General features: G+C 44.4%; 1 protein-coding gene across 29 annotated transcripts in view; it reads right to left on the bottom strand.

The window, feature by feature from the left end:
* PPFIBP1 (PPFIA binding protein 1) overlaps positions 1 to 12,635 on the bottom strand; it is a 102,035-nt gene that overhangs the window by 29,285 nt on the left and 60,115 nt on the right. For 25 of the 29 annotated variants that reach the window (XM_030263462.4, XM_072923741.1, XM_072923740.1 and 22 more), the window contains 3 exons: positions 5,965 to 6,051; positions 4,665 to 4,778; positions 3,986 to 4,117 (listed from right to left, as the gene is read on the bottom strand). In XM_030263462.4, the coding sequence (XP_030119322.4) occupies positions 3,986 to 4,117; positions 4,665 to 4,778; positions 5,965 to 6,051 (333 nt within the window). Of the gene's footprint in view, positions 1 to 3,985; positions 4,118 to 4,664; positions 4,779 to 5,964; positions 6,052 to 11,133; positions 11,532 to 12,635 lie in introns of those variants that run through there. The other 4 variants (XM_030263472.4, XM_030263474.4, XM_030263475.4 and 1 more) reach the window with 2 other exon arrangements.

The following is a 12,635-nucleotide window of genomic DNA, read 5'->3' as shown; positions in this document are numbered from 1 at the left end:
GAAATGATTACACTGCAAAACCTGTATTTCCACCACTTAGAACAGCCCTCCCACCAAGGGGTGAACAGAAGAGCCATCACAGGTTTCTATAAACAAAGGCATCAATGGCACCACTACATCTGGGCTTTCCAAATTCAGCCTGGCTTGGAAGAAACTCGGAGCCGGCACAAACTCACATCTGAGCTCTTTAGGAGAAGAGCTTGACCTCCTGAGCATCCTGATGGATCCTGCCAGGTTTGGGAGTCACACCTGAATGTCCCCAGCCCCCTTGGTTAAACAAACCCTTGGTTTGACTGCTCCATCAAGCCTCCTCATCCTCTAGGTCAGAGAATGGTTTGGGTTGGGAGGGGCCTTAAAGCACATCCAGTTCCATCCCCTGCCATGGGCAGGGACACCTTCCACTACCCCAGGCTGCTAAGAGCCACATCTAATGTGGCCCTGGGCACTGCCAGGGATGGGACAGCCACAGCTTCTCTGAGCAACCTGTGCCAGGACTTCAGCACCCTCAAATAAGGGCTTTTTATGATCCTTATGTTTGCTTTCCTTCCTACATCTGAGGCAAACCCTATCAATGTCAAGCAATGCTGTACATTGAGCTAGCCGGTGTAAGCACAAATTCTCAGAGCTAATAGTATAATTAATAGAGATTTATATTTATAAATTAACAAGCCAGCAGCTGACATTTAGAGGGTATTCATGAGTCCCTGATAACACCTGCCTTCCAGCCCCACACCACACTTCCTAAGCTTACAAGCCTCTGGTTGTTATTTTGTGCTTAATGAACGTGATGCTAAGAGAGCAGCATCTGTATTTCTTCAGAAAGATTCAAGTTCAGTTCTCAGAACTATGAGGAAAGTGAAAATCCAGAACATTTTAATGCTTTTAGTAATTACTGCTTCTAATCTATGACTTGCTAATTCAGGTGCACCTGAAATTCCTCAACAATTGATTTGTTTGGAGCTTTTCTCTCCAGCAGCATGATCCAATGTCAAAATATGCTGTGTGGAACTCACTGCTGAGGCTGTTCTTCACATATTTGTCACTTGAACTATGTGACTTTTAAAATACTCAGTGTGACACAGAAAACAGCACAATCTTGCAACCAGATTGGAGATGATGGTGGATAAATCACAAATAATTCCCTGTGAGTGAGTCAGTTTTACCCTCTGGCTGCTGCTTCAAAGGCCCAGTCTGGCTATGGACTCCTTCCCAAATAAACTCCCTCACAGGGTATTTTCTTACATAAACTCAGCCCAACTCAGACCACCCGTGTTCCTCAAGGAAAATAATGCTGGTGTCTGCTGAGAAAGTGGAAATACTGGAATAATTCAAAGAACAGAACAATTACAAATCTATATTAAAAGTACACAATTAGCTTTGAAAAAGCTGGGTGTTTGTGAACATCTAGACAGCAAATCCTAGAGCACAAAGATCTAGTGAGGCATCTGTTTAGACAAAGAACGGGGAATATGAGTAACCAACCAAGCTGGAATGGGAAGTTGCAGTGACAGACATAAGTAACAAATGGATAATATGAAGGATTTAATCAGAATGGTAATTCTGTAGGAGACAGTAGCTGCACAAGTTGTCAGACATCAAATTTTTTCTTTTCCCTAAATAAAACCAGAAGCAATATTCATAGTTTTGCTTTCCTAGTCTGGGTATGAATCTTTTTCCATTTTAATCACTCCACATAAATGCCACAATGTGTTTTAGGGTCAAATATTTTAAATACTAATTTAAATACTCAGCTCTTCTAATATAATTTATAAACAGAAATATATTTAGATCAACACTGAATAAAATACTGCATACTTCTGAATAAGTACTGCCTCCAAAATATCTCTTAGAGATTTTGTAAGGGCTGAGACCCTCCAACTAATTAGATATTCATATTTTCACTTAACCAAATGGAAATTAAGATCTTATATGCCTTCCAGCATTTAAGCCTAAGCGTTTTTACAGCTATAAAGTGTTGAAATAAAGAAGAAACAATATAATAATATATATCACACTAAATTGCATTATTCTGGATTTTAAATGGAGGGAGAAACATTTTAGTAATAGTTCATTAGTTCTGGCATAAATATCCTTGATATAAATCCAAATAGTCTCTAATTACAGTAACTACTACTTAAAAAAAATTTAGGTTATTTTTATCAAAGGCATTTAGTGTATTTAAAAGTATTTCAAAGAAAAAGGTCATCATAGAAGATAAGCCTCCTGCACAGAAATTACAGATTTGCAGTTTGTGGTGTATTCCCCACATTGGAACCATTTTTCTGGGAACCTGTAGCTCCATGTCCACCTTCTTGGTATGATGAGCTGTGCTATGAAGTTATGGAGAGACTGCAGTTCATGGGGGAAACAAAGAAAGGGGGAATCCAGAAGAACTCTACAATATTCAGTAAAAATAAGCACAGAAATAGAGGAAGCAAATCACTCAAAGCCCAGTCACGTTTGTTAGCAGTTCTGGAAAGCAGAAGAAACCACAGGGTGTTTGCAAACGAGAATACACAGAAGCCAGGTCGGAAAGCACCTGCTCCCTGTGGTCATCTGGAGCAAGCCTTGCCTCCCCACAGCCAGGTAGTGCCGCTGCCAGCTCATTCATCCCTCATTTGGGCTGCTCAGAGTAAGTGTCAGCCCACAGACAGCTATTTGCTGTGTGCTGTAATTCATGAACAAGCCGAGCTCTGTGTGGGCAGGGTCCCAGGAGAGCTGTGAGAGCAGCCAGCTCTCACACACACCTCCCACAGGCGCAGGAGACCTTCAGTGATTCCCTCCACCCTTCCCCCTGCCAATTTCTCCAGCAATGCCAGGCACAGAGCTCGTCTGCACTGCAAAATCTGCTGCTTTGAAGGCAGTGCTGTGATCCTGTCACATAACACCTGTTACCAGCTAGAGGGAAAGGTAACAGGAGGCAACAGGAATCCATCCCAGAGCTTGGCAGTACCCAAGGAAAGGTGCTGCAGTGTAGGAATGAACACTGCTATCGCTACCTAAAGAATCACTTCCAAACCTGGAAGTGATACAAGTCATTAGTTTTCAACCTGTGGATTTTTTTGGGTGTGCAGATTACTTCAGACAGGCCCAAAGAGCAATCCAAAAGCAAGACTGACTTTTGTTTTTGTGTTTTCAATACAAGTGAGGAATGGTGCTTTACTGGAAACTGAGCAGTTGGGAAACCACTGGCAGAAGTGGAAATGGCAATTTTTGTGTCCTGTCATGGCAATACGGCTTCTTTCCTTCTAGAAACGAATGACAGCTGGATCATCCACAACCATAACAAACACCTGACATTTCAGCTCATTTATGAATCCAGAACTTGAAATTTTGTTCTGCTGAATAGGCAGACTCTGAGGTATTTCTGATACAGGTTCTATCATCCTGTCAGGACAGCTTAGCTGACACTTGGGGTTTCCTGGGTTTGCCCAGCTGCTTTGACCCTTTCTGGTTTCCATGAGCGAGGTTCAGCTACACAGACCTGCAGCACATAGAGAAATGCCTCAGGAGAGCACTGCCAGGGATGGCAGCTCCACCTGGCTCTGTTCCCCGAAGTCAGGCTTCCCAAGAGCCCCACAGCGAGTCAGCTCACTCTCTGTGAGCAACCCCAAAAGTTCTGTTACTCTGCAGTGTCTCTGCACGTGGCTGCTTTTTGTACTTGCCTCAGACATGCCTTATTCAGAAGGTGATAGTTTTATGTGGGGTCAGGAGAGTGCAGTATGTTCATGATTTTACTTAAATCCAACCTAAATCCATCCCTCCTGAGACCTGACAGTCAGAATCAAAAACTGCCTTTGGAAATATTCCTGTGTAAAACCAGAATTTAACAAAGAGGACACTTTTTACTTTAAAAGGAACATGTTCTAACTTTAAAGATGAGTCCCCTTTCTTGCCTGACATAAAAGAAAACAAGTCCCAGAAGATGTTCAGATAATGTGAAGACACACAGCTTTCACAATTTATCTTGCTGGGGTTTACTCACCTCTGTGTCTCTGAATCTGTCCTCATAGTCCAATCTATCCTTCTCTACAGATGTAAGCTTTAATTTCAGAGTGGAAATCTCTGCCATAAGATCCAGCTTTTGAGTTTCAAGGGTTGTTCTGCTTAAAAGCTCCTGATTCAAGAAAAAGACAAAAAGAATGGAATTATTTACCCAAGGGGAAGAAACCAGTAATTTATTTTGACAGCTAAAGGTCTCCATCATGGGGAATAGCATCACCCTCATCTTTACACTATGTGAAGCCCTGAGACACAGCTATTATCCATCTGACAGACTCCAGGCACCTAGGATACCTCTGGGATCACAGGGGCACTAGCACGGGCTGGCTGCCAGGACAAGAAAAAAGCCTGTCTGTCACCACAGTGGCTCTGGGCAGCAGGGAGCTGTGAGGGGAATCCACCCATCCTGCCAGAGGCTTTAATCTAAGGCTCTTGGAAGTTCAGTGGGGAAGGACTCACAGGAGGGCAGAACCGGATTCCTGCAGCATAAAGCAGCACTGGCATTACTAAGTACAGAGATTTTAAAGCCAATATGGTAGAAAATGATCCCTTAGTTAAGAGACATCAAGGGCTGCAACACCTTGGAGGGCACTGCTCTCACCAAAGTTTGTTAAGACAGAAGGAAGACAAGACAGCAAGACAGACATGGAGCTGTGGAATACCTGCTGCAGCATCTCCTCCGTGGCATTCAGCTTCTCCCTGTGCTCCTCCAGGCAGAACTCCAGATCCCGGATCTTTTCTCCTTGGGCCTCCACCTGGTCTGTAAGCACACTTACCTGGACAGCAGGAAAAAAGGGATGCATGTTTAACACCTTGCACCTGTGCCATATGTGTCAGCTGAAAAACTGCAGGTGAGCAACAGTGCTGGCTGGGCCAAAGATTAACCAGGACCATGCAGGGTGAAAGAGGAGGAGGAGGAGGAGGAGGAGCAGAGCTCTGCAGTGGACACACCACTTGGCAAAGGAAACAGGAGAGGAGAGAAGGCTCTCCCCTCACACTTAATAGAATTTCAGCCAAAGTTCTGGCAGATACATCGCAATTCTGTAACTCCTCTCCTCACTGGAGGTTTTCACAAAGGGTGGCTGCTGCATTTTACTACCAATAATTATGCCTTTGCTGTGGCAATACATTAACTCAACCCATTAGCTCCTACCTTAACCACCACATAAACCTCTTTGCTTATAATTTATTCTCCTTCCCAAGTGATTGCACACAGTGTATCATAACAAGCACTTTCCCCTTTTCAGAACAATGAAAGCAAAGAAGGTAAAAACACACAGCCAGAGGCTGGGTAAGACCAAGACAACATTTTTAAGACTGCAGATGGATTCCCATTTTGCCTTTTCTGAATGAATTTTTTCATTTTTAACAGGCTCTTCCTGCAGTACTGCTGGGAAGGAGGGTGAGCTCAGGGTTGTCACAGCCCCATGGCTGGGTCCACATCAGGGGATGCCACCTGTGCAGTCCAAGGGGTGCCAGGTATTCCTGTCTCCAACAGCAAGAGGAAGCCAGCAGTCAGAGCAGCCAGGGCTGACCCCATCCAGCCCCGCAGCAGGACCACCAAGGAGCTGCTTGTCTCCTGCTGGCTGGCCAGTCCTGCAGCTTTTGTCACCTTTCCTAAGGACAGGACAACTGTGTCCTGATGCAGACATCATGTGAATGGCCCTGGGAAATGGTGATCTGAAGGATACACATGGATGTAAGTAGGTGGCTGCCCTGCAGACCCGCTCGCTAACCAAATTCAAAGAGAACAGATACACAGACAGAAAGACCTTTACGTTTTTCCTGCAATCTACATTCACACCATTCTCTAATCTGGGTTAATTCTCACATATCAGCAAGTCTTCTGAACACTGCCCAAGACATCACAACTCCAAATAAATTCTCAGAGGTTTTATCACATACTTTCAGACAGTCTCGTGAATGCAAGAGCAGAAAAAAATAATTTGGGTGACAACTCACTTGCAGAACAAGAGATTCCTTATCATTTTCCAGACGAGCCAGCCTTTCTTGATAAACATCTCCATTCCCAGATATGTGTCCATTAGTCTGGAAAAGACAACAAATATTGTATAGTCAGCTATTGTACCACAGTATCATCCAATGCTATCAAAACACCTAATGAGAGCATTTTTAGTCTGCACAGTTTAAGAACATGTTTGAAATACTCTCCAGCCCTCTAAGAGTTACAAATCAAATAAACTGTCAACAACGGACAAATGATCACCATTCAGGAGAAAATTCTTCAGGGGCTTAAAGATGAGAAAGGAAGAACCTTCTGGTGACCCAGTTCTGCAAAATTCACTTACTGTGCATTCAGCATTTTGCTAACAAAACTTGGACTCATTGCTACACAATGCTAAGCCATACTTGCAAACAGACAAATACCCTGAGACATTCAGCAAGTGAAAAAAGCCAAACATATAATCTACAAAATGTGTATTATGCTTCTTGCAAGTCATACACACAGTCAGAGACATCCTTTTACATCAGGCACATTCTACTGGGTATGGGTGAACGTCTGCACTCTAAACACATCTCTCTGTAAAGCTGCCTGAGGCTAGAGAGAAACAAGAATATATATTAATGCTATCAGAGAGTTCAGAGGAATCAGCAACTTTCTTCATAATAACTTCAATGCTCTTGAGCAGTGGGAAGGATTTGGTTCTATCCATATTCAAAGCTGTCTCAAAGCACTTCATGATCAGGCCACAATCAGATCTTGGCTCAGAAAAAGAAGTCTTGATTCCATCATGGCATAAATCTCTTAGAGGAGTCTGAGAAGCTGCTCTGAAATCCAGGGTGCTCAGCAGAGACACCCAACAACGTTGAGGGGCCCTGATTTCTTCCTGAATATGTGATGAGATGAAATTGTGTGACTGATCCCTGTGCTCCTGTGAGCCTGCAGTATACCCTGCATTGAAAGGCCACCACCACTCAGGAGCTCCAAGCCTCCAGCTCCTGCTTTGAATCTCTCCTGATTATAGAGGATACCTCAGGAAACCAGCTGGCTAAAACTCCTTTTCTAAGTTACATGTCTGACCTTGGGTGGTGGGACAAACTGCCTTGTTTGAGCCTGAAACAATAAAACTCCCTGCAGCATCACTTAAAGATCTGACATAAAGCAAACAGGAGAAAGTGAAAGTGTTCAACCTCACCTCAGTGCTCTCAAGAAATCAGGCTCCATCCTGGCAAGCCTTAAATCACTGAGCAGTACCAAATGTCTCCCAAGAATGAAATTTCACTTGGTGACCATAATATCTCCCCCAAAATTTGCTCCAGCAGACTAAGAAAGGATGCTCTCTAGTAATTTGTACCAGTACCTCATCGCAATTTTCTGAATTATGATCCTGTATCTGAATTATTTAGCAGCACAACACTAAGCCACCTGACCACCCAGACACTAAACCCCAGGCCAAAATTCCTCTAAACTTCTGAGTTTGCCATATCTTTCCCTGCAACCTCTACCAGAATTTAGCTCATGCCATTCAAGATCAGTGAGATCTTCCATTTTGTAACACTTCAATTTAGGTGAAAGAATTCAAAATGAAATAAACCTTTTAGGTGTTCAACCAGTAGATTATGCTTCAGATTTTGTTACCTGAGTGGTTTGTGAAAACAGAACTGAGGGTTTTGTCTACTTTTGCTGCTGTGCAGCTCCCTTGTCCTGTAAGAGCTCCAGTACAGCTCAAGCACTTACTGAGCCGGCATAAGAACAGCATCTGTATTTTGTAATACACAACACATTTATCATGTGTCTGATGTGGGAAAGTGGTATCCATCCCTCACTACAGGCAGCAGAGCTGCAGACACCTCTCCATGCTGCTGGGGCTAACATGGAATTCCCTGCCAAAGCACAGACTTGACTCCCTGCCTCCCAACCACCACATCAACACCCGAACCACTGACCCTCCTGATAGCTCCAGTCAGCGAAACCAGACACAAATTAACTAAAACCAAAGACTGCAGGAAGAAAATGTGAGGAGGGAAGTCTTGGTTTCACAGCACGATTAAAATGTCTGTGAAGACCAACGAGGTGTGAAAGCAGAACGTTAGTCATTGTGCACAGCATCTTGCCAAGACACCTTTGTTGTATAACTCCGTTCACACTTCTCAGGAAAAATCCGCTTGGCTCAGCACATCAGCCTTGGCTCCCAAGTAGGAGTGTTGGGAGAGGGAGAGTTCAGGCTGCAGCTGCATCCTGCCATTAGAAAGAGGTGATGGGAACCCCAGACAGGTTCCCCCAAAAAGCTGTTCTCCCACAAAACAAAAATTAGTGCTCATAGAATCACAGGCTCGTTAAGGCTGGAAAATACCTCTAAAATCATCAAGCCCAACCCAGCACCACCATCGTGTTCACCACTAAACCATGTTCTCAAAAGCCATATCCACACATTTTTTAAATCCCTCCAGGGAGGGTGACTCCACCACATCCCCAGACAGCCTGTTCCAATGTTTAATAACTCCTTCAGGAAAGAAACTTTTCATAATATCTGACCTAATCCTACCCCTGGCACAACCTGAGGCCATTTCCTCTTATCCTGTCAAACACTTAGTGCAGCTCATCTATTCTTTGGGAGAAACTTCGCAGAGATGTCTTGGTTTTGCAAGCTGTACATACTGGGTGCAGAGATCTCTTTTCTGAGTATTGCCAGAAATATTTTGTAAAATCTGCATAAAACCAGACCTCCTGTAGCAGCACGCCAAACCCAGAAAATTCTGGGTAAAACACAAGCATTGTTTGCTTTTTGCCTTAAGTATTGTATCTTCTGTATAATACCTGCGACTGACTCTTAATTTGAGATATGAAAAGGCAGGAAAGCCCTTGACTGGTTTCAGTGGAGAAAATTATGACAGTTGGAGAATGGATGATAGAGAAAGACCATGGCAGCTATTTCCAAGAGCAGCAGCCTAAGCACTGCCTACAGAGGGGCACAGACCCAGGACCTGCAGGCACTGGACACACAACACCTCACCAGATCTTTGCTCTGGACTGTCTTCAAAGGTAAAAAGTTGATTCCTGGCATGATACTCTTCCCAGAGAGATGAGAAAGGAAGAGGGGAGATGAAACATATGAGAAGAACAGAGCAATAATGGTAGTGAGCAGGACTGAAGAGAAATGTTGCAGGAATACGCTCGAACACTGGATTTAGGGAAGTAGTGCATCAGGAAATGGGGTGGAGGGAGCCCCAGTGGGAAGGAATGAGCTGCAGGGAGGTGTGAAAAATGCCAGGAGACCTTGTGTGTGCAAAACCTGGGTGAGCAACACTCAGTGTGTCCCTCAGGAGCATCTCTCCACCAGGGAATCTGCATCCTTCCCTGGGACTGAGCCTGGCAACTACTCACCCTGCAGAGCAACAGCTCCTCTTTCAGGAGGGGGAAGGAAAGAATAAAACAGTAAGAGAAGCAAAAAAGAAAAGCAAATACTCGATTGAATAGCAACTGCAAGCATATCTAGGGCACTTGGTAGCTCTGGATCAAATTTGTATCATTTAAGTCTATAAAGGATTAGCATACTTTACTAGCTGTGTTAAGAAAGGCTTTCCATTTCCCAAAGAAGGCTCTTTTCATCAGTAACTTAAAATCTATCTTCAGTTAAGCAGCTAGATTGTGCTTGTGTTTTCAAATGTTAGTGATTAATTGCAAAGCACTATATGAGAAGAGAATGCAGATTTACCAATACTGATTTTAATCCTAAAAACAAAAGAACAGTTGTCACAATGCCACAGAGGCTTCACAGAAGTTTGAGGTCAAGCATTTACTTAAAATGCCTTGTAAGATCAGACCCAGTGCACTTATAAACTCTGTAAGATCAATCCACAACTAATCTGTTTAACATGTGTGTAAAGCTTTGTCTGTAATCATCTAAGTGTAAAAATCCACGCTGCTCTGGAGGGAATTATTCCTGTAGCAAGTAGAAGCATCACCAAACTTTCACAGCTTGCCTGCCTTCAGTCTTTAATCCCTCTTCCCTGGAAGTGAGTCAGAATTTCAAACCACAGGAACATTTCTAGTGGCTGCTAGTTTAAACCTAATAATAAAAAAATAATTTAAAAAATCCGTTTCCTCTCAGTTGCTGAATTCTCCTTTCAAAAATAAACCTCATTTTTAGCTTACACCACAGCTGATACCCTCATTTTCCTTCATTTTCACTTCTGCTTTGGAGATGAAATAAGCAGCAGAAATCACACTGCTCTTGCTGTATGTGCAGTTTGGTTTGTATAGAAGGAGCTGCCACTCCACAGCATTATTTCCCTGTACAGCAGATTGCACTCACTGTTTTGACCACCACAGTCAAGTCAACAGTTGGGCAAGTGAGCCCTTCCCAACACCTCTCTCCTGACCATCTGGAGTTAAATTAGAGCTCATCAACATGCTTACGTGGTTCAGATCAGTACAACACACATTACCTATGCTCAGTTAAACAAAGCTGCTGCTGATCTGCTTGTTCCCTCAGCTTTAGAGTCCCTTGCAAGAGGGTTCCTCCAGCCTCGGCTACCTCAGCATCAATTGGTGTGCCTTGGGCAGAGCCTGCAGGTTTCCCAAGCCAAGTACCCACTACTTGTGACAAAGACCCGTGACAGCTTTAGTCTCTGTCAGCATCAATCCCATCCCAAATTCATACTGGTCATACTGTCTGAGCTGGTGTGTAACCACTTTATGTGGGAGCCCACCTCTGCCCTCCAAGCCTCTCCTGCATTTCCCGCTTCCCTGCTTGGAATAATTGCAGCCCGTTCCATATACTCCAGCAGCAGACCTGCTGCTAAGCCTTTCCTAAAGTTTGCAGGTTACTTCCTCCCCAAAGAATAAGAAGGGGAAAAATAAAAACAACCACACAGCCACTCAAAGCCCCCCAGATGATATTTTAAAAAATAAAAGTGAATTCTGAAAGAAAAGCAGCTGAACACAGCCCTTCACTCTGAGGCATTTACCTGAAACATTTGGTAAGCATAAATAACACGCTGCTGAAGAGGGAAGATGCAACCTTTCCACAAAATGCTGTTTCCTCAGCAGCAGCCCAGCTGGTGCCTGGTGCAGGAGAAGGATGAGAGGCTCATTCCCAGCGCTGCCCAGCTATGGCTTGTCACTGGGAGAAATGCAGGAGGCAGCACAGGCAGAGATCTCCTTACCTTATTTAGCCAGACGCAGTGCCCGTGAATGTCCCAGCTATACTCCATGCTGGTCATGACTGTTCTCATGCATTCCCGGCCTCCAGAAGCCGAGGCTGAGCGCTCGGGGCTCCCGGGAGCCGAGCTTAGGTGACAGCAGGGTCCCCTTGCCCAGCCGGGGATGGAGGCGAGCGGAGCGGGAGACGTGGGAAGCAGCAGCAGCGCTCCTCAGGCGGAGCAAGCAGCTCTGGGGAATTAACACATCAAAGCCCGGCACAAACTCCTCCAACCCGGCACACACACAGCAGCAGGATGCAGGTAGGGAGGTGCAGAGCAGACAAAACCTTGGAGCAAGGACAGCCCCACGCAGGTGGCACCGGCCACCTCCACCCTCCTCCGGACCCTCCCCGAAAGCATCCGACCCACCAGCACAGGAGAAAAGGGAAATTCCCACCCCTTCACCTGAGCACAAAGTAAACAGGAGGGGCTTTCCTAGGAATTGTAAGAGCTGCGGGAACATAGGCAATTAATTCACATGTAGACGCCAAGAAAAAAAATGGAAGAAGTTGATTCAGCTGTCCCAGGTCTCACAAGTGCCTTGTCCCAAGTTTATGTCACACTGCAGAGTGATGTGAGAAGCAACAATAACAACCAACCTCTGTCCTCGGGTTCAGGCTTCAACTGACCCACTACCAGCAGCAGCATGACAAATTCTTAGTATTTTTGACCACAGAGCCCAGCTCTGAGAGTCTGTGATTATCTCAAAGCCCAGTTTTATTATTATAAGGAAACATCTACAACTATGATTGATAGAGAAAAATCTCAAACCCATGAATGCTGAATAACTTTAGAGGTATCAGGAGAGCAAAGGACGAGCAGAAGCTGTGCTTTTTAAGCCAAACTGATTAATTTTGGATTGGGAATGGTGCTTTTTAATGCCAAAGAACTCATCCCCAATGCACGAAGATGTGACAGCAAGGCATACCATAAATGAGCCCATATTATCTTCCAGTGTTAAAAACACACCAATCTGGATGATCACCTTCAGCAAGAAGCAGGGTCCTGTGTTTCCAGAACCTTGGGAGGCGGATCTCTCAGGGACAGAACGCATTGCCAGCAGGGAGTGGATGATGACAGGCTGACACGGCATCACAAGACTCCTTTCATATTGCAACTAGAGGAGAGATCTCAAACTACTTGTTGGTAACACCCTGGTGCCACACATTAGCATAGGACCTTTTGATACACAAACTCAACATAAGCAGAAGCTGAATCAAATGACTGCACTGCACACCCACACCAGGATAATCATACAACAAACTTGGATTTGAAGACAAGTTTCTTTTTTTTCCCCCCATGAATAAGAGATGATTTCTGGCTAACCAAACTGCTTCCTCCACTTGGGAATTATCTTCTTGTCCAAATAGGTCAGCATATCTCTGTAAGATTACAAAGCTATGTCTACCCAGCAAGGAAAATTCCTCTCTGAAAGTTAATAGCCCCTCATATTAACTCTCATTACT

This window comes from Taeniopygia guttata, chromosome 1A (genome assembly GCF_048771995.1).
Source record: "Taeniopygia guttata chromosome 1A, bTaeGut7.mat, whole genome shotgun sequence".
Classification (NCBI taxonomy): domain Eukaryota; kingdom Metazoa; phylum Chordata; class Aves; order Passeriformes; family Estrildidae; genus Taeniopygia; species Taeniopygia guttata.
Note: the sequence above shows the minus strand (reverse complement) of the source record. Positions and strands in the feature narration are given on the sequence as shown.